Source organism: Perognathus longimembris, chromosome 20, assembly GCF_023159225.1.
Source record: "Perognathus longimembris pacificus isolate PPM17 chromosome 20, ASM2315922v1, whole genome shotgun sequence".
Taxonomy (NCBI): domain Eukaryota; kingdom Metazoa; phylum Chordata; class Mammalia; order Rodentia; family Heteromyidae; genus Perognathus; species Perognathus longimembris.
Genome location: NC_063180.1, coordinates 15,907,533 through 15,929,723, shown reverse-complemented (window position 1 = coordinate 15,929,723; position 22,191 = coordinate 15,907,533). Strand labels below are relative to the sequence as shown.

The 22,191-nt window shown below is 53.8% G+C and overlaps 1 protein-coding gene across 1 annotated transcript; it reads right to left on the bottom strand.

Moving 5' to 3' along the window:
* Window positions 1–242: 242 nt before the first annotated feature.
* Kctd15 (potassium channel tetramerization domain containing 15) lies at window positions 243–18,886 on the bottom strand. The gene is made up of 7 exons (XM_048329709.1): window positions 18,868–18,886; window positions 17,078–17,186; window positions 14,838–14,934; window positions 13,477–13,652; window positions 7,927–8,071; window positions 3,663–3,968; window positions 243–2,198 (listed from the first exon to the last, which is right to left on the bottom strand). Exons 3-7 carry the CDS (start codon window positions 14,901–14,903, stop codon window positions 2,040–2,042), a joined length of 852 nt encoding a protein of 283 aa, XP_048185666.1. The 5' UTR covers window positions 14,904–14,934; window positions 17,078–17,186; window positions 18,868–18,886; the 3' UTR covers window positions 243–2,039.
* Between the last annotated feature and the right edge of the window lie 3,305 nt (window positions 18,887–22,191).

Genomic DNA, 22,191 nt, shown 5'->3' with positions numbered 1-22,191 from the left:
GGAAGTGGAGATGTGGCTCAAGTGGTAGCCCAGCCTTGAGTAAAAAAGTTTAAAAGGAGGGCTGGGAATGTGGCCTAGTGGTAGAGTGCTTGCCTAGCATGCAGGAAGCCCTGCGTTCCATTGCTCAGTACCACGTATGCAGAAAACGCCAGAAGTGGCGCTGTGGCTCAAGAGGTAGAGTGCTAGCCTTGAGCAAAAAGAGGTCAGGGACAGTGCCCAGGCCCTGAGTCCCAAGCCCCAGGACTGGCAAAAAAAAAAAAAGTTAAAGGAGAGCTTGAGGCCCTGAGTTCAAGCCCTAATATCAGCACAGAACAAGTCCACAGAAACATTCACTTCCCCTTTCTGTTTGCATCTGGAATCAACAGCCAAGAAATACCTAAATATAATAAAGAATTCCAAGTTTGGGACCCCGCCCTTCTCTCTACCAGCTACAGTGGCAGTTTTGTCCCTGAATTTGAATGGAAGGGACCAAGAAAGCCTCTACTCCCCTATCCCCAGACTTTTCCTGCAGAATATCAAGGGGCAGAACTGCGGCCATAGCTTTCTGTCCAAGAGACAGAGGAGTTTCAGTCTTTTGCTTTCTGGTATCAATTTATGGCATCTACGGAGAGTGGAATGTGTCGACATGAAACTCACAACAATTGTACATCATCTTTACAATATTAAAGGAGGGGGTCATATACAAGTCTACAGGCATTATACACGGAATGGTGCCAGTGGGCGGCACCCCACCCACTGATTCTCGACAGTTCCTCTAACTCAGGAGCCAGTGCACAGAGAAACAGGACAAGGCTGGGGGTGGGGAGGTGGGGTGTTCATTGCTGGGTGTGTCATCTGGGAGGCAGCAGACCTGTGGGGATCCCCTTGCTCCCCCCATACCCCCTCAGGGCCACTCCTTGTTGGGACCCGGCGTCACAAGAGCACTCGGTCAGTCTGCATGTGAGATCTTGCTGGCAGGCTTAAGTTTAGTGGAAACTCTAGGTGGTACCTATTGTGTTTGAAAAAAAAATTGGAGCTGGAGGTAGCTCCCCGAGTGGGGGCCCCAGGGAATGCTACGAATACCTGGGCCCCTTCATAACTGGGGTGTGTGTGGGGGGGTGTTCCCATTCCTGAGGTAAAAGTATAGCCCTGTGCTGGCCCAGATGTGGGGGAGACTTTGCCAAGGATCCAGATGTGTGTGAACTCAAGATGGGTTTGGAAGCCCCTGGGACAGGAGTGTCACTGGGTCCTGGGTGATGGCAAAGGTTCAAGATGCAGATGGGGAGAGATCCAGCGGATCCCTTGTCCCTTTCCCCTTTGCCCTTAACTGTCCTGCTTCATCTCCCCAGCCATGCCCTCTTCACGTGGGTCCCCAGAGCCCGAGCTCGGCGGGAAGAGGGGCCAGCGTGCCCAGCAGCTCATCTACCACGCCGGCCTTGCCGACAGGTCTGATGGGAGAGAACCCAGCACCAAGCGAAGCAGTGTTGGTGTGTGGCAACCTCACTGACTGGCTCAGTGACAGGCGCCTCGGTTTTAAATATTGTAGAAAAATAAGCTAACTCCAATGCCGGAGTCCATCCACCAGTGTGTATATGTGTGTGTGTGTGTGTGTGCGCGCATGTGTGTGTGCGTGTGTGTGCGCATGTGTGTGTGTGTGTGTGTGTGGATAAATAGCTGCTCTGGATGGGCTGGAGGGGGAGGGGTGAATGCCTCGGTGGTCCTCCAGCCGCAGAGGATGCTGGGAAAAAGGCCGTGGGGGGCGGGGAGCTGGCAGCCAGAATTCCAGCCGCAGCTTCTCGGGTGGTGTGACGAGTCCTTCAGCAGGCGAGCCTCCGGGGGCCAGCATCCGGTTCTGTTGTCACGGCGACACCGTGTCGTGGCTCCCTGGGGCTGGCAGGCCACACTGCAGCCCCTACCCTGTCTCCCGCCCACTGCTGAGGGTGCAGAGGCGGGACTGGGCAGCTCCCCCACTGCTTCCAGGTCCCTGGGGGTGTGTGTGGGGTCGTCGATTCCCCAGGGCTAAGGTGGGGGGTGGCGTCAGGTGGGCACCAATGCGGGGCCTAGTCCAGAGGCTCCTGCTTTATCCTGACAGCCGTGGAGATGGGGTGGGGGGGCCGATCCTCTCGGCAAAGTACATACTCGCTGAACTGCGAGGAATCCACGCCACCCCCACAGGACGCGGCCACACTGAACCCCTTCTGGAACAGCCTTTCCAGGACCTGCAGGGAAAGGAAGAAAAGAGGGGGGGGTCAGCAATGTTTCAGTTTCGGGAGTTGGCCTGGGCTCAGCCCAGTGTCAGCCCAGGTGACACATCTTGATACTTGGGAGACTGTGATCTGAGAACCGGTGTTCAAAGCTAGCCTGGGCAGAAAAACCCATGAGACTCTTATCTCCAATGAGTCATCAAAAAAGCCAGAAGTGATGGAGCCTAGGGTTCAAGTGGTAGAGCATCATCCTTGAGTGAAAAAACCTAAAGAGAGTAGCTAGGCCCTGAGTTCAAGCCCCAGTACACAAACACAAAATGTAATTATCAATATAGGCAGACAGGTCATGAGTAGGCGATGAAAAAAAAAAAACCCACCAATCTATCCAGGCAGGTATCAGATAATCTCACAGGCCTTTTATGATCCTTAGGGTTGGGGGTTCCCTTCCCTGGAGCTCACTGACAAAGGTCCTGGCTGTACCTCCAGCTGGGTTCCACAACAGAAGGGACAGCAGCTAGGCCCTCAGGGACCCCTGGACTTTACGAGCCCTGGTAGAGGTCTCACCCTGCTGCCTTCCAGACCAGGCATGCATGGCTCAATGGTTCAGGGCATCTCTCAGCCTCCTACCCATAATAATAGATTATCCCTCCCACCCCCACCCCCGCCTCTGGGCAGCCACCTGCTTCCCTAAGCAGGGAGACCCAGGTGGTTTGAGCCTTGAGGGAGCATCCGTTAAGGGGTGGAGAGAAAGGAGGGGAACGCACACAGGGTGGGAGTCTTCACAAGCCTCCCCCCCCCCCCAGGTCTTCTGGGGTCTGGGCTACTGTGAGCTGGGGGGTGGGGTGGGGAGGGGCTGATTCCTATGTCTCACACCTGAGTCTTGAACTAGGCAAGTTCAGACTCTCAGCCTGTGGAATGTCTGGCTCAGAGGAGAAAGGGGGAAGACGGGACGGGGGCAAACAGATGGGGTGCTGTACCGCACACGGTCCTGACCCCACAAAGCCAAGCTCCTCAGAGCTCAGTCTCCAGAGTAGCTAGGATGACAGGTAGAAGAGCCTCCAATATCTTACCTTGCCTTAGTGCCTGACTTCCATTTAAATACCAAGTCAGACTGTGGGTATCTAATGAAGCACACTTGGTGTGAAAATACTCTGGGCCATTTTTTTTTTTAACAGAACAACTTTTTTTTTCTTTTTTGGAGGGGGGGGAAATAGAGATCAATTTTTTTTAAAGTCCAACCCCTCAGGTGTCATCATTTAATTATGAGCCAGGGCATAAATTATGCATGGACACATTGTTGCTTTTTCTGTAAGACAGTACTGGAGGGCTTGTGGGTTTCAGGGACTGTGCCTCTTAGAGTCTGGCTTTGCCACCCTCAGGCTTTCCAAGAGGTGGAGAGGGGTGTGTGTGTGTGTGTGTGTGTGTGTGTGTGTGTGTGTGTGTGTCCGCGCGTGCACTGTAGGGGGGTGGTAGGCTCACCTGCACCGAGTTGAGCCTGCAGTAGCCGTTGAGTGGGAATCGGATGACGTGCGTGGGGTCCTGGTTCCAGCCGGCATTGACGGAATTACACATGACATCTCCGGTCTCGGGGAAGACTTCCTCGATGAGGGCCTTCTCTCCACTGAGCGCGATCCGCTCCCCCAGGTCCGGGGTGACACGCACCACGAGACAGTCACATGCCCGGCTCCGGCGCCGCTGTTCCTGCTCCTGCTGCCAGCGCTCCAATTCCCGCACCATGGGCTGCAGCTGGTAAAACCGGGCTTCCTCGTACAGCAGACTGAAGTCCTGTGGACAACAGGGTCCATGGCAAAGGGTTGGAGGAGGTAGGGGGGGAGGGGAGAGCGGGAGGCATCTAATCTGTCATCCCCCTGCCACTGCAAGAATTGTCATCGGTGGCACAGTGTGGGTTTGTACCCATTGTACAGGTGAGCAAACAAGACTCAAAGGGGCTCGGAATGCATGCATTCGGAGTCTAGCTGTGGGCTGTGTGCACCTCTCTGGCTTTTCCAGAGAAGTGTGGAAAAAGGCCTAGGAAACTGAACTGGAGAGATAGAGGCTGTGCCTAAACCCAGGGAGAAGCCCACCTTCTTTGCAGAAGATGGCGGGATGGGGACAGCGCCTCTCAAGCCTGCCCTCCTTCCCGCCCAGAGGTACAAAGGTTCTCCTTGGGGCAGAGCTGAGTGGGCTGGATTTTCAACCTTACCAATCTACTAGCCAGGAGACCTCCACGAATCTCAGTTTCTCCCTCTATAAAGTGGCTATGAACCTGGCACAGGTGGCTCACGCCTGTCATCCTAGCTACTCAGGAGGCTGAGATCTGAGGATCACAGTTCAAAGCCAGCCTGGGCAGGAAAGTCCATGAGACTCTCATCTCCAATGAACCACCAGGAAACCAGAAATGGTGCTGTGGCTCAAGTGGTAGAATGTTAGTCTTGAGCAAAAGAGCTCAGGCTCTAAGTTCAAGCCCCATGACCAAAATAACAATAATAAATAAAATAAAATAAATAAAATGTCTACGAGCCAAGTGCTGGTGGCTCATGCCCGTCATCCTAGCTACTCAAGGAAGATAAGATCATGGTTCAAAGCCAGCCCAGGCAGTGAGACTGTGCTAGCTCCAATCAACCACCAAAAAAGCTGGAGGTGGATTTGTGGCTCAAGAGGAAAAGCCTTGAGTGAAAGGGCGAAGGGACAAGCTGGGTACTGGGGGTTCACGCCTGTCATCCTAGCAATTCGGGAGGCTGAGATCTGAGGATTGCAGTGCTAAACCAGCCCAGGTGGACAAATCCAACAGACTCTAATCACCAACGATGCACCCAAAAAGCCAGAAGTGAAAGCTGTGGCTCAAGTGGTAAAGCACCACCCTTGAGTAGAAAGCTAAGGGACGGTGTCCCGGTTGGCTCAGCCAAGTACAGTGAGGACAGAGAGGGACAATTCCTGCCAAGTGGCTGGCCCTGCCCAGGCAGAGCCAGGCGCGGTGTCCCGGCAGACAAAGCTCACTGCCCACTCCCTGGCAGGGCAAGCTCACAGGACCCGCCCCTCAGAGGGCGACAAGGGCCCTGTGCTCCAATCAAACACATGCCCACAACCAGCCCTGGGGGCTCAGGGCATCGGTCTGCCTAGCAAGCCTGAGGGCCGCTGGCAGAAAGGCAAAGATGTGCACAGCCTTTGGAACTGTCCCAAAAGAGGTCCAGTCTCAGCTCCTCCTCTTTACGGCTGCCATGGGTCAGACACTTTCTGCCCGCCTTCCTGTGACTCCTCTCAGCTTTCCTGGCTCTCACCACCTCCAGGGTTTTCTTTCTTTTTTTTTTTTTTTTTTTGCCAGTCCTGGGCCTTGGACTCAGGGCCTGAGCACTGTCCCTGGCTTCTTCCCGCTCAAGGCTAGCACTCTGCCACTTGAGCCACAGCGCCGCTTCTGGCCGTTTTCTGTATATGTGGTGCTGGGGAATCGAACCTAGGGCCTCGTGTATCCGAGGCAGGCACTCTTGCCACTAGGCTATATCCCCAGCCCTTTTCTTTCTTTTTTTGGTGCCTGTCCTGGGGCTTGAACTCCAGGGCCTGGGCACAGTCGTCCCTGAGATTCTTTTTGCTCAAGGCAAGTGCTCTATCACTTGAGCCACAGCTCCACTTCCAGATTTTTGATGGCTCACTGGAGATAACAGTCTTCTAGTCTTTCCTGCCCAGGTTGGCTTTGAACCAGATCTCAGCCTCTTGAGTAGCTGGGATGGCAGGCGTGAGTCACCAGCGCCCACCATCCAAGAGCTTTTATTCATTTTTTCTTTTACCATCTCCTGGAATGACTCCTGCTATGCCCTCACCAAGTTGTCTACAGAAAGAACAGGGCTTTTCATACAACTCCAGCCTGCTGTGTCTGGATCTCCACTTACCAACTTAGGATTCAATCCACACCAACCCCAACTCACGCCAATACCCACCCACTGCAACCCACACCAACCCTGACTCACGCCAATACCCACCCACCGCGACCCACACCAACCCCAACTCATGCCAGTACCCACCCACTGTGACCCAATACCCACCCACCACGACCCACACCAACCCCAACTCATGCCAGTACCCACCCACTGTGACCCAATACCCACCCACCACGACCCACACCAACCCCGACTCACACCAATACCCACCTCGACCCACACCTACCCCGACTCACACCAATACCCACCCACCACGACTCACACCAACCCTGACTCACGCCAATACCCACCCACTGCGACCCACACCAACAGCCATTCGCAGCCTCTTCCTAGATATAAGTCTCTACCTCCATATCCTCTCTCTACCCTAATCCATGGCCCTAGAAATTACCCTCCTGCCCCAGTCTACCACCCTGTGTCTTCTGTGTGTGTGTGTGTGTGTGTGTGTGTGTGTGTGTGTGTGTGTGTGTGCCTGCCAGTCCTGGGGCTTGAATTTCAGGACCTGGGCACTGCCCCTTAACTTTTTCACTCAGGCTAGCATTCTACCACTTGTGCCACTCCTGATTTTTTTTTGGGGGGGTAGTTAATTGAAGATAAGAATTTCATGGACTTTCCTGTCCAGGCTGATTTGAAACTCTAACTCTCAGCTCTCAGCCTCCTGAGTAGCTGGGATGACAGGCATGAGCCGCCATGCTTGGCTACACTCTACTTTCTGAACTTCACAGGACTATGGAACTCAGGCCCCCTGCGTCTTTCTACTAGGTCATAAGCATCACAGGCAGACCCATGGCTTCCTTTCTGCACTGATTTTTTTTTTTAAGCTCAAATGTGACCAAGGACAAATGTCCCTGATGCTCTAGGTCAAATCAATTGGACACCAGTGGCTCACGCCTGTCATCCTAGCTACTCAGGAAGCTGAGATCTAAGGATCATAGCTTGAAGCCAGCATGGGCCAGCAAGTCTGTGAGACTATTTATCTCCAATGACTAACCAAAAAATAGCTGAAAGTGGAGCTGTCTCAAGTGGCAGTGTGCTAGCTTTGAGCATTAAAAACTCAGGGACAGGGGTTGGGAATGTGGCCTAGTGGCAGATTGCTTGCCTAGCATGCATGAAGCCCTGGGTTTGATTCCTCAGCACCACATATACAGAAAAGGCCAGAGGTGGCACTGTGGCTCAAGTAGTAGAGTGCTAGCCTTGAGCAAAAAGAATCCAGGGACAGTGCTCAGGCCCTGAGTTCATGGCCCAGGACTGGTACATATGTGTGTGTGTGTGTGTATGTATGTGTGGTTTATGTGTGGTGTGTGTATGTGTGTACACACACAGACCAAAGATAGACTAGCCCAGATTAAAGTTTTCAACCTCCCATAATTTCAGGGGCCTGTAACGTAGAATGAAAGGAACCGGAGCAACCTGAGAAGGTTCATGGCAAAGTGGAGACCCCCCTGCCTCAAGGGTGTCTGTTTCTCAGGGTCCCTCCTCTATAAATTGCCATCAATTTATATTGACTACCGGTAACTTTTAGCACCCAGCAGTCCTCAAACACAATGCACATTAACCTGAGCAGCTTAACTGTTATTACATCCTGATACATATGCTTAAAATGTGAGAAAAAAAAATGAGAAAAAAACCCAAAACCAAAACCAATGGATTTAGCCCTGGGCTTCCTCCTTATTTCACTCTTTTTTTTTTACAGTTGCCATGACAACCACAAGCCCATTTATTTAAGTCACAGAGTCCCCAGTGTAATACCTCCACATGGTGGGGGGGGAAGGGGGGATGCAGGGAGAGAGAGGCTTCGCCCATAGACTTACCTTAAAGTCATCAGGTAGCAGTAATTTGGATGTCCGCAAGAAACTCAGGATGTAGCGGAAAATTTCCCCATCCCGATCGATGAAATAATGTTGCTTCAAACTGTCCAAGACGATGGGTTCCGTACCATTGAAGAGACGGCTTATTCTGGGGAAAGACAGGCCAGGTGGATTGTGGGAAGGGCAGCTTCCACCTGCTGCCCCCACCCCCCACCCCCGGGGTCCACTCTGCTTTAAGGAGCAAGGAGCAACCGGAGGGGAACTTAAGGATCATACCAAGCCCGATGGCAATCTACACACACCTGGGGCAGCCAGGCTGCCATCCCACATGTCGTTGGGGCACCCATGCTCACAAGCCACATCCGGAGAGGGACACCCCCTACCCCCCGTGCCAGATGACTGATAGAGTGCAGGCCTGGAAATCTACAGCAGGACACATACAGCCAGCCTGTCATCCTAGCTACTCAGGAGGCTGGGATCTGAGAGATCAAGGCTCCAAGCCAGCCCAGGCAGATAAACCTGAGACTCATCTCCAGTTAACCAGCAAAAAGCTGGAAGTGGAGCTAAGGCTCAAGTGGTAGGATGCCAGCCTTAAGTGAAAAAGCCAGGCCATGGCGGGAAGCCTCTGAGTTCAAGTCCCAATGCTAGCACCAAAGGAGAGAGAAAGAGAGAGAGAGAGAGAGAGAGAGAGAGAGAGAGAGAGAGAGAGAGAGAGAGAGAGAGAGAGAGAGAGAGAACACCAGGTGCTAGTGACTCACATCTGTAATGCTAGCTACTCAGGAGGTTAAGATCTGAGGATCACAGTCCAAAGCCAACCCAGGCAGGAAAGTCTATAACACTACTATCTTCAATTAATCACCAAAAAGCTAGAAGTGGTGCTGTGACTCAAGTGGTAGAGTGCTAGCCTTGAGCAAAAGAAGCTCAGGGACAGCGCCTAGGCCCCGAGTTCAAGCCCCACCACAACAACCACAAAAAGAGGAGGGAACACATAAAAGTAGTGGGTCACAGACACATCCACCCATAAAGCACCCCACCAACCACAGACACCAAACTCAAAAGTCACACATTTGGTGGACATATGCCAAGCAGCCAAGACAATCGCTGAGACACCCATGTTCTTCACAGGTGTTGGACATGAGGCTTGGTAGAATGTTAGCCAATGAGCAAAAAGTGTCAGGTACTGAGTTTGAATTCACTTCTTAGACCAAAAAGAGGGAGAGGGAGAGGGAGAGGAAGAGAGGGAGAGGGAGAGGGAGAGGGAGAGGGAAAGAAGGAGAGGGAGAGAGAGGGGGGGAAACAGCAGACATAGTAAACTGTCATCCTAGCTCCTCAGGAGGCTGAGATCTGAGGATTGTGGTTCAAAGCCAGCTCAGGCTATGAGACTCTTATCTCCAATGAACCATCAGAAAGCTGGAAGTAGAGCTCTAACTCAAAGTAAGAGCACTAGCTTAGAGCACAAAAAGCTCAGGGACAGTTCCCAGGCCCCAAGTTCAAGCCCCAGTAATGGCAGAAAAACAAAAACAAAAGAGGAAAGGCCAAGCCAGCCGCATGCAGGTGGCTCACGCTTGTCATCCTAGCTACTCAGGAGGCGGAGGTCAGAGGCAGCCTGGGCAGGAAGGTCTGTGAGACTCTCATCTCCATTACACTACCCAAAAAAGCCAAAAGTGGCACTCTGGCTCAAGTGGTAGAGTGTGTTCAGTCACGGAGACCACAATTAAACATGGCAGCCAGGTGTCATGGGATGTGGTCGGTAGACAGGTGAGGGGTTCACATAAGGCGCTAACAAGAAGAGGTGGGGGCCACAGCCCCAGCCTTCCTGGGAGCGCTCCACGCTCTAGCTATCTGCAAGCATCGTGCTTGGCCTGGCCAAGTGCCAAACCCCTCTGCCGAGGTCAGGGCTGGCTGTGGTTCCGGGGCTTCCTGCTGGGTTCCAATGCTCCCAGTTTACCCACATTCCAAGGCTGGCTATTTTTATCTGGGTGGACTTATTGATCCAAAGTTTTCAACATGCCCAGGCATTGGTGGCTCACTCTTGTAATCCCAACTTCTCAGGAGGCTGAGATCTAAAGATCGCGGTTCAAAGTCAGCCTGGGCAGGACAAGTCTGTGAGACTCTTCTCTTCAATGAACCACCTCAAAGCCAGAAGCAGAGATGTGGCTCAAGGGAAAAGAGTGCTAGCCTTGAGCTGGAAAAAGCCAGGCCAGAGAGCCCTGTGTTCAGGACTCAGTATGGCACAACAAACCAAACACCTCACAAAGTTTTCACCCTGCCTTCCAGCAGGATGGGTTGGTTCTAGATCTTTCCATGGTTCTGTATTGGTCCCAGAATACCTCTGCATAGGACAAAAAAAAAAAGTTTTTGTCATCCTCAGTGTCAAAGTCTGTTCATGGATAGGAGCAGGTGAAGGGAGGATTCCGACACTCATCATGAAGGAACTCCCAGCCAATCATTGAGTCTTAAGAGCCAGCTCCTGTGGTGACCTGAGTTTTTATTGGTGGCTCCATCTGTCTCTCAAGAAACCAACCCCAGGCCACCGACTGAAGGAAGCCTGCGGGTATATAGAAACACCTTCTGGGGGCTGGGAATATGGCCTAGTGGTAAAAGTGCTTGCCTCCTATACATGAAGCCCTGGGTTCGATTCCTCAGCACCACATATATAGAAAATGGCTGGAGGTGGCACTGTGGCTCAAGTGGCAGAGTGCTAGCCTTGAGCAAAAAGCCAGGGACAGTGCTCAGGCCCTGAGTCCAAAGCCTAGGACTGGCCAAAAACCAACAACAAAACACCTTCTGAAATCCTGTACAAAATGACAAGTTCACACATTCCAGCCCGCTCCCTTGGGGACAGAAAAAGTATCCAGTAGACAAAGGGAGACACAGTATCCTCTTAACCTCCTTTTCTTCGATTGTTTCTTGAATTTTGATTATTATTGTTTGCAAAGCCAACAGCTCCAAGTTCCCAGCTGCAAGTTGTTAATAGATGGAAGTTTCTAGTCATCTTCATGTGGTGTTTTCCTTGGCCAGGATGATCGCCAGTATGAGATTGCGATGGCAGTGGCTGAAAGATGTCACCAGACAGGACAGGGGCAGCCGTGGAGGCCCGTGCTCAGCCAGCTAGGGTGTGGATCAGAACAGGCGGCCAGGCCTGGGGCACTGGGGGCTGAGAACCAAAGATCCAGGCATGGTGGGGGAGGGAGATATATGGACATCACCCTGGTACCCAGGGCAGGACAGTGACTCCCAGTCATGATTCTTCATCTCCACATGACCACTGGTGACACTGGGTTGAAGGGCTCAATCTTCTTTTTCCACAATTATTCAAAAAAAAAAAAAAAAAGAAGCAAAACAACCATTATAGGCTCAGGCCTATAATCCTAGCTACTCACGAGGATGAGCTCTGAAGATTCGATGCTATTCCATGCAGGAAAGTCTTTGAGACTCTTATTGCCAGTTATCAGTGTGTGGGGGGAGAGGGGGTTCGGGACGGGGGGAGCCAGAAGTAGAACTGTGGTTTAAGTAGTAAAGTGCCAGCCTTGAGTGAAAAAGCTCAGGGACAATACCCAGGCCTTGAGTTCAAGCCCCAATACCAGCGAGCAGGAGGGAGCCCACGCGTACGTGTGTGCGCACACACACACACACACACACCATTAAAAATAATTTAAATATCCTTAAAGAAAGGACACAAAGGTCTTTCTAGCCCAACTTTGCAAGCCCCTTCTCAGGCCCCAGCTGACCCAGCATGTCCTCATTGTCCTCCTGGGGCCCGCTGGCTGACGGCTGCTGGCCTCCGGCAAAGCTCCGGGCTTGGGGAGTGGTTAAGCAGAAGTCACCCAGGCAGAAGGGCAGATCCGTTCTAAGCCCCAGCCCCCGGAAAGAATGCAAACCTCCAGCCCCTCAGGGTACGGCTGAGGAGAGCCTCAGGCTAGACCATAAGGCCACAGGGTCCTAGTTGCCCCCTCCCAACAACAGCCCCCCCCCCCATGCAAAGCCAAGCCTTAGCGGAGGGGAAAGTCTGCCTCCTCCCCACCCCCCCAGCTCCCCACAGTGACAGCCAAGACAAGAACAAAGCCAGAACCAGGTGCCTGTGGTTCACGCCACTCATTCTAGCTACTCAGGACAGGGCTGACATCTGAGAATCCAGGTTCAGGACCAGCCTGGGCAGCAAAGTCCGTGAGACTTGTATCTCTAATGAACCAGCAAAAAGGCAGAAGTGGCGGTGTGGCTGAAGTGGTAGAGCGCCAGCCTTGAGTGGAAAAAGCTAAGGAACAGCTGCACAGGCCCAGAGTTCAAGCCTCAGGACTGTGTGTGTGTGTCTGTCTGTCTCTGTCTCTGTCTCTCTCACACACACACACACACACACACACACACACACACACACACACACTCGGTTCCTCTCTTCCCTCAAGCCTGGGCTGTTATTTTTCCAGACTCCTCCGAGAGGAGATTTTATAAATTTCCCCCACAAACATCATCAACCGAAGACCTATCTCACCCAACTTGGGAATGCCACAGAAGGCAAAAACAAATTAAATAAGCAGGACTCACTGCCCGCCCAATGACTCCTAACGCTGGCAGGCTTATAGCTGCTCCTCACCTGATCTCTAATGTGCAAAGGAGATAAGACCTCAGCCATTATCTGCACCCAAAAATTCTGGACCAGACCTGTGTCTACTTCTGCCATTCTCTTCCTGTGAGGGCTCCCCCTGGCCCTCACAGGCTCCCCAAAAAGCAGATACCTGCGCACACTAAGACCAGCCATGCCCTGAGAAACCACACCACAGACAGTGACAGGCACCCCCAAGGAAGCTCACCGGAAGGGATTTCTGGGTATCTGGGGTACATGGATCAACTCCTTATTTCACATGTATAAAAATAGATGTCATAGCTACTCAGGAGGCTGAGATCTGAAGATCATAGTGCCAGCCTTGAGTGAATGAAGATGAAGGACAACGCCATGACCCTGAGTTCAAGTGCCAGCACAGTATAAAAACCAAATACCCCCCCCCAAAAAAAAACCCCAAAAGCAAACAATCAATGAACAACAGGTGTCACAACCCCAGCATCGCTCAGCCCTCCAGTCCCCAGCGCAGGCTCCATACCAGGTCACCTCTAGGAGCTGCTCAGAGACCCCGGCAGATCTGGTTTCCAGGTGGCGTCCTGGGAGGAAGACCTCTGAGGGGCACAAGTCAGCAGCACCCAGCGCCACGCTCAGGATCGCACAGTGGGGGGTGGGGGGTACTCGCAGCCTTGGCCTCCAAAATCTCAGAACAAAGCCAGGCACCGGTGGCTCACGCCTGTCATCCTAGCCACTCAGGAGGCTGAGATCTGGAGGATCGAGGTTCAAAGCCAGCCAGGGGAGGAAAGCGAATGAGACTCCAAATGAATTGCCCAAAAGCTAGAAATGGAGCTATGGCTCCCAGTAGTAGAACGCCAGCCTTGAACACAAAAGCTTAGGACAGCTCCCAGGCACCAGGTGAACACAAAAAGGAAGAAGGAAAAAGAGGAGCTTGGGATCCCGGGACCAAGGACCATGTAGCCTCGGTGTCCAGGCCTTACCTGGAGTCGGGGTACTTGGTGAGCGTGGCCAGGCTGCTGGTGTACATGTGGCCGCCCACATCGATGTGGACAGGAGCATTGGACTTGGTGAGCTGAGCTGGTAACGGGATCCCTTGGGCGGCCAAAGGAGACACGGGGGACCGGGTGAGTGACAATCGGGACATATTTCCTTCCTCCTGGAAAACACAAGACGGAATTTCCAGCCCGGCTCCTGTGGTTCCTTCCTGTCATCCTAACTACTCAGGAGGCTGAGATCTGAGGGTGGTGGTTCAAAGCCAGCCTGTGCAGGAAAGTCTGTGAGACTCTTATCTCCAACTAACCTACCAGAAAACTAGAAATGGAGCTGTGGCTCGAAGTGGTAGAGCACTAGCCTTGAGCAAAAAAGAGCTCAGGGACAGCGCCCAGGCCCTGAGTTCAAGCCCCATGACCAACAACAATTAAAAAAACACAAAAAACCAAACAGCCCTGCATTTCCTTTATTGTTAAGTGTGATCACAGATCTCATCAGATCTCTTCTGCCTCAGCCTAATCATATATTCAGCTGACAAATTACGGGCCACCACTGTAATTAAGTGTATTTGCATCATTTTCTTTAAAGTACCAGAGGTGGTTGTGGGGAGGAGTGAAGGAAAAAAGAAAGAAAGAAAGAAAGATGCTTATTAGCAATAAGAAATCAAGAAAAAAAAATTTTTTCAAGGTGTCAGCCTCTAGGGGCATAAAACAAACTGCAAAATTCTAATTAAAGGTCGCAGGCTTATGTGTTACATGTGAAATATCCCCTGACGAGCGAATCACCAATTTGTGAATTGGGATGCAGGGGTTTTTTGTGTGGATTTTTTTTTTTTTTTGCAAGTTTGTCTCCGTAACGAGACACCTCTAAATTAGTGACTTCCTCAAGCACCTAAGGCGGTGAGTTTTATACATGTAGTAAATTTCACATCAAATTAAGAACAATTTTTTTTTCCTTTTGGGTTTAAAAAAGAAAAAGAAAAAAAAACAACAACCCATGATCAAGCCCGGTGCTGTTGGCTCATGCCTAGAATCCAAGCTATGCTGGAGGATCTGAGATCTAAGAATTGCGGTTCAAAGCCAGCCTCGTCAGGAAAAATCCATGAGACTCTTGTCTCCAATGAAACAGCACAAAAACAAACAAAAAAGAAGAAATATGGGGTGTGTTTCAAATGTTGGAGCACCAGCCCTGAGTGAAAAAGGAACAGAGCACAGGCTGTGAGTTCAAGCCCCAGGACCAACACACACACACACACACACACACACACACACACACACACACACACGAGGAAGGCCAGCCAATAAGTAGACCTTCCAGCAAAGAGCAGCCCACCCTGCAGGCTCAAGCTCACCACGGTGCCGGCCCGGCCGTGACTGTGATCTGAGGACCCGCTCGATTTCTCTTTCCGGTGAGGCATTTATTTAGACTTCCATCCCGGCCCAGAGCAGCTGTGGGAAACAGTGACAAACACACAGAAGGTTTACGGCTCAGGAATTGTGGGTGCTGCTGGGTCTCCCTGGAATCAGGGATGCTCACCATCTTACCCCCTCGGCAGGCTCTTTGGGCTCTTCTGCCCGCCACGATGCCCTCCCGGATTTCACCTGTCTCCTCACGATTCCTGTCTGTGACACCCCCGAAGCAGGCCTCCAGGGCACAGAATAAATATCACACACACACATGCACACATGTGCTTCCCAGGCAGCTCCATGGCTGCTAATTCAACTAATGGCAATACCGAAACATATGCTCAATATTATTTCTGCCCTGAAATGCTTTAGCACAAATCTGATTTTCCTGGTATGTATATATATATATATATATATATGTTTTCCCCCCTTGGTTTAGAGCCATGTTACCAAGCATGTCTCCTCTTGTATCAACAGCAAATCTTTATAGCCAGCAGCTCAGGAAGGAGCCCCCCCAAACCCTCTGTAAAGCTGGGGCTCCCAGGCAGCAGAAGACACAAGTCATTTGGGAAGCTAACTCTTCTCCAATGGTTGCCAACAGCAGAGAAAAAAAAAACAAACTGTCTTTTTTGTTGCCCTGATCTGCACCGCTCAGCTTCTCCAGACCCCCATGCGCCCCCACCCCAGGGAGGATGGTGTCAGTGCCTAATCTATTCCAGATACCCCCCACCCCAGGCTAAAATTAGGGAGCTGGCCAGACAACAACCATCAGCAAATAGACTCTTTCTCTGCCTCCCTCGCCCAGGGCTATGAAGGGGCTTGTCACAGCTACCAGAAATAAAGAGCACCCTCAATCCCAAACGTGACCCCCAGAACCACCCTCCCCTTCCACGCAGGAGAGAGGGGGAACTACAGGTATGGTAGCTTTCTGTAGTCCTTGCACACACACACACACACACACACATACACACACTCTTCCACAAACACAATCCAGACTTCTCTCCCACAAGCTTAGCCCTTAGACAGAAACCAAATGATAGCATGAAGACCCCAAAAGGTTGTTTCTGGTTTCTTCCCCCCCCCCCCCCTTCTTTAGACTCTGGCTTAACATGTTGAAATTCAACATCCCATTTTAAAACATAAACCAGGTCCAGTGAGCTTCCAATCTGACAAATGTTGAGGCAGGGTACTTATTTTCCTATGGTTTGCTCTTCCAGAGTGCCCTAAAAAAAAAGTTCCTGATACTGTCTGGAGAAATGAGGGGTAATGACTTGTTTTCTTTTCTTTCTTCTTTTTTTTCAAATAAAGGGGGAGCACTGGAGCTTAAACTCAGAACCTGGGTGCTGGCCCTTAGTGTTTATTTACTTATTTTTTTCTTCTTCTTTCTCTGCTCTGTATTACTTGAGCCACAACTCCACTCCCAGCTTTTTTTTTTTTTTTTTTTTTTTGGGTGTTTAACTAGAGATAAAGAGCCTCACAGACTTTTCCAGGTCCAGCCTGGCTTTAGAACCTTGACCCTCAGATGGAAGAAAGAAAGAGACAAGGAAGGGAGGGAGAAAGGAAGGAAGGAAGGAAGGAAGGAAGGAAGGAAGGAAGGAAGGAAGGAAGGAAGGAAGGAAGGAAGGAAGGAAGGAAAGAAGGAAGGAAGGAAGGAAGGAAGGAGCAGGGCATCAGTGGCTCGTGCCTGTCACCCTAGCTACTCAGGAGGCTGAGATCTGAGGATCTTAGTTCAAGGCCAGCTGGGGCAAGAAAGTCCACAAGATTCTTATCTCCAATGAACCAGAAAAAAGCCAGACGTGGAGCTGTGGCTTTTGTGGTAGAGTGTTAGCCTTGAGCAAGAAAGCTGTGGTACCGTGTCCAGGCCCAGAGCCCAAGCCCAGCACTGCCCCAAATAAAAAGAGATGAAAGAAAGAAAGGAAGAAAGATAGGAAGAAAAGAGGAAAAAAAGACAGGAAGGAAGGAAGGAAACACATCAGGTCCTTTATCTCAAGGAACTTCTGAGAAACCCAGACTGGAGGAATGAAGAGTTATCAGGGAAGACCTGGAGGATCAAGGGGGCTGGGAAAGGATGAGAGCACCTACCCCACCCCCCTTTGCACCCCTTTCTCTTGAAACTGTTTAGAAGCTGACCTCAAGCCCAGGAAAGCACACCCCAAACAGAAGCTGATGCCCATGGCAAACTCACCATTGGAAGGCCGCAGGCCTTATGCCTTGACCCGAATCTCCAAAGCACCCTCAGGAAACCAGCAAGGCATCTGTGCTGGGTTGCAGCTCTCCTCTCCTCCAGACCCCGGCTAGGATCAGAAGCATTAACAGTGGGTGTTTAGAAAGAGTATATCAAATCGAGACGGAGACCCAGTGCCTGCCTACACTCCTGTTGCCCAGGCCTTAGTGAGATGCAAGAGGAAAAAAAAGAGGGGGAGTGGGGGGGGAGGGGGAGGGAGAGAGCGCCAGCAGCGCAGGCCTGCCTGAGGGTTTGCAACCTGAACGTGGCCCGGGATTGACCCTCTGGCTCCAAGCTGGGGCAGGGGAGCGCTCCCGGTTCTTGCACCCATCCTGCCCTTCCATAGCAAGAAGGAAGTGAGCAGACCCGCACTGGCTCATTTACACACAGAATGACTTTGTGTCCCATTGTGCTCGCAGTTGTTCAGCTCTCCGGGGGTGATTAAACCCGGCTGAGTTGCGAGGCAGTGGCAGCTTGGAGATGATTTCGTGGAAAATCGTTTTCTTGGTGAAGTGGCTTCTTTTGCTAAGCTGTTATTTTTATTTTTTCTGCCATAAAAGGTAAACAGAAGGCGCCTTGCAAAGTTTCAGCTCCCCCCCCCCACACCCCTGGGGCACTGGCCTCAAGGGGAGAAAATGCCAAGGGGCCCTAGGAGAGGCAAAAGCCCTAAGGGGGGGGGGGTCAGGCCCAGACACCACCTGGCCCGACTTGGGCCAGTGAACTTGAGGAGAGGGGTGACCATAGCACCCTAAGTGCCTGGCCTGTCCCTGGATGGGGGGGAGGGGGGTTGAAGAAGGGAAAGGAAAGGGGTGTTCAGAGGAAGGGGGCGGGACAAAGTTAAATCAAGGAGGCAGACACCGACCACAGATGGGAAGCTAGCCTAATTAAAGACGTTTAAAAAAAAAAAGCGCTTTTGTTCTCAAAGTTTATTGTTGCCGGGATTAAAAAAAAATTAATTGAAACTAATGCTGTTATTCACTCGTGCAATAAAATTCCTTCATGCACGTTTGAGATAACAGTGAGAACTTGCAGGAGGGGAGGGAGGTCTTCTGGAGGGTGGGCAGGCGCTACTGCAAGAGAAGAGGGGCCTTGGGGTGCAGCCTCGAGATCCACCAGGCAGAGATGGGGTGCCTCCCCCACGGGCACTCCCAAAGACCCACCACCCAGGCGACGACGGGAGAGCCAGCGCGCCGGGTGGGCACGCACAGAACCACCCCTCTGTCCCACTGGAGACTTTTCCCCTCCTCTTCCCTTCTTTCTCCCGATCGGGGTCCGGGCGCCCCCTTTCTCCCGGGCGCCCCTCGCCGCGAGTCCCCGGCGGCTCGGAACGCGCGCCGAACCCCGCGCACTGGCGCGGCTCCGCAGGGCGCTGGGCACGCAGCCCTGGGTTCGAGGGCGCACGGGCCGAGCCGCGGACGCACGGACAGACGCACGGACACCCCCGGCCCCGGGACCCCCCGGCGCGGGAGGGGGGGGCTCTCCGCGGCCAGGGCCGCCCCACGTGGGCGCCCGTCCCCACCCCCAGCCCCGCACTCGAGCCAGGCCTTTGTGCTGGGCGCACCCCTCCCTCCCTCCCTCCCGCACCGCCCCGCACGCCCGGCGCGGGGACAAAGCGGCCGGCGGCTCCGCGCCCCGGGCTCGGCCTGGACGCCCCGCGGCTCTCCGGGGGCGGCGGGGCCGCGGCGGACACTTCGGGGGCCCGGCCGGGCGGGTGCGCGGCGCCGGGCCGGCGATCCCCGCGCGGGGCTTACCTCGGAGCCGGGCCGGCCGGCCGGCGGCGGATCCGCGCGGGAGCGGTGCGGGCGGACCCCCGCCCCCGCGCCCCGCCGGGCCCCGCGCCCCGCGCCCGCCGCCGCCGCCGCCGGGCCTGGGGCCCCCGCGCCGCGCCCGCGTCCGGGAGTTACTTTCTCTCTCGCTCGCTCGCTCGCCCGGGCTCGCTCTCGCTCTCTTTCCCTCTCTCTCTCTCCCTCTCTCCCTCTCGCTCTCTCGCCCCCAGCCCTCCCCCCACCCCCCTCCCGCCCGGGTCCCCGCTCCGCGCGGCCCCTCGCGGCGCACCGCGCGCCCCGGCCTCCCTCCCTCCCTCCCTCCCTCCCTCCCCGCCTCCGCCTCCGCCTCCCGCCGCCGCCGCCGCCGCCGCCTCCCGCCCTCCCTCCCCAACCCCCCCGCGGCCCCGGTCCCCCCGGCCCCCCCGGCCCCTCCTCACTCTGGGCATTTTGGGGGTGACGGGCACGCGGAGGCCGAGCGATCCCCGGGCTGGATCCACGGAGAGCGGCGGCGGCGGCGGCGGCGGCGGGGGACGCGGGCCGGGCCGGCCGGGCGGGCGGGGCGGCGACTCCGGGCTCCGGGCGGGCTCGGGGCCGCGGGGCAGAGGACGCGCGCCGGGATCCGCCGCGGCGGGGCCGCGCCGTCCCCTCCCTCCCTCGCTCCCTCGCTCCCTCCCTTCCCCCGGGCCATCGTCCCCCCCCCCGTCCCCCCTGGCTCCCCCCCCCACGGCCGGCTACGAGGCGCCCCGGCCTCCCCCCCCGGCTCGAGGACCCGGGTGGGGGGACAGGGGGCGTGGGGAGGGGGCGTGGGGAGGGCGGGGGGGGAGGGGGCGGGGGCGTGGGGAGGGGGCTTGGGGAGGACGGGATGGGGGAGAGGGGGCGTGGGGAGGGCGGGGTGGGGGGGGACAGGGGTGGATCGGCCCCGTCCTCCCCGGGGGTCACCCTCGCCGCCACCCCCGGGGCGCTGGCGGCCGGACATAAATGTTCAGCTCCTGAAATAAAGTCACGCGGGGCCCGATCTCACCGGGCCGCGGGGCCCCGGGGGCCGGGAGGGGGGGGCACGGGGGAGGGGGAGGGGGGCGGCGGGGCCGGCAGGGGGCGGGCCGGGGGGTCGGGAGAGTGGGCTCGGGGGAGGGGGGCACGCGCGCCGTCGAAGCCCAGCTCTGCGGGGCCAGACTTGGGGGAAGAGACCGGGCTGTGCGCGGGCCCCGGCCCGAGGGGAGCCCGGGGCTGGGGGCGTCCCCGCCCTCCCCGGCCTCGCGTGCACCCCGACGCCGGGGCCGGGGCGCCCCATCTTCGGCCTGCCGCCGCCCCCTCCTCCTCCCCCTCTCCTCGTCCTCCACCGCGGTCCCGGCTTCCTGAGGAGCGGACGGCGCCGCCGGTGCCCGGGCCGCGGGGCCCCGCCGGGGTGCAGGCCGCACGGGGGCGGAGCGCGACCCCAGAGAGCGGGACTCCGGCGGGGCCTCGCGCACCCCGCGGCCTTGCCCGGGTGAGGCGGCGCGGGCCGCAAGGGGGGGGGGGGATCGGGGGTGCGGTGGGGGCGGGAAGGGGACCTGTGGGCTGTGCAGGCCTGGATGGCCCACCAGAGGGGGCGGGGTGGGGAGGGGACGCGTAGGGGGGGGGGGGCGACTGGGGGAGCGGCTCCTACCCGGGAACCTGGGAATTATCAACTTTTTCTTCTAAGGGGAGTTACTTATCGCTTATTTACATTTTATATAATTTGTTATGTATTTATTATTTGTGGGGGAGTTGATTACTATTTATATCTTATCTAATTTACTGTGTTTATATGGTGTGCCAGTCCTGGGGCTTGAACTCATGCCCCTGAGCTCTTCAGTTCAAGGTTGGCACTCTACCACTCGAGCCACAGCTCCACTTCCGGTTTCCTGGTGGTTCATTGGAGATCAGAGTCTCGGGGACGCTCCCGCTCAGGCTGGCTTTGAACCACGATGCTCAGATCTCGGCCTCCTGAGTAGCTAGGATGAGAGGTCTGAGCCACTGGAATCCAGCGCGCATATATATATATATATATATATATAATATATAAATATATATTTATGGAGGAATTGATTGGCGATTAATTTATTATCTATCTTATATATCTTTAGTAAATATTTGTTTATATATTTTAAATATAATTATATATGGAAGTGTTCATTTGTTATATATTGTTTTTCATAAATTTATTTACTTATTCATTTTTGCAAGTTCAGGGGCTTGAACATATTTATTTTATATAATTTACTATATAGTTATATAGTATATAATTTATTTTGCTATGGTTTTAGAATTTATGTATCTTATTGTTTATTTTAAATAATTATTATACACTTATTTATGTTATCTTATTAAAAGGTTGTATGAGGGGGTTATAGCATTTTATAAGTCAGGTAATGAGTATAATTCTCTTTTTTATTTTCCTTTGGTATCAGTTCTAGAACTTGAACTCAGGGCCTAGGTGCTGTCTCTGAGCTTTTTTACTCAAGGCTTGTGCTCTAGCACTTGAGCCACAGCTCCACTTCCAGCTTTTTGATGGTTAATTGGAGGGAAGAGTCTCACAGACGTTCCTGCCTGCCTGGGCTGGCTTTGAACTGCAGGCCTCAGATCCCAGCCTCCTGCATAGCTGGGATTACAAGTGTAAGCCCTTCGCATGAGTCATTTCTTTTTGGACAATCACCCTTTCTTTTGCTTCCCCTCCCCCTCCCCTCAGCCCCCACGTTACACAGGTCATTTTTACTGCGTGTACACTGAATACCATGACTCCATTTCTCCACTTTTCCTCCCTCCGTTTTTTTTGCCCTGCTCCAAAAGACAGAGACTACCAAAGCAAGCCAGGCACTGGTGGCTCCTGCCTGGAATCCTCACTACCCAGGAGGTGGAGATCTGAGGATCTCCGTTCAAAGCCACCCCAGAAGTCCATCTCAAAAATGAACCGCCTCAACACCGTCAGTGGTGCTGTGATGCAAAGTGGTAGAGCACTAGCCTTGGACAAAAGAGCTCAGAGACAGTGCCCAGGGCCTGAGTTCAAGCCCCAGGACACAAAGACAAAAAACCCGCAACAAAAACTATGTTTTCATTTCCTGCAATATATATTTTATATATTATTTGTGTATCTATAGTATATGTAGGTATATAATTTTTTTTAGGTCTCCTACAACCCATGGTTGGTTCCCTTCCCACCATTAAAGTTACATTCCTTCAGTTTAGTTCAATTACTTAATGTATGCAGAAGATGTTGTAAATTTATAGATTTAAATAGCTTACAAAGATGCCGGAGGCCCCCCAACGGTTAATTTCCTTAATTTATGGGTG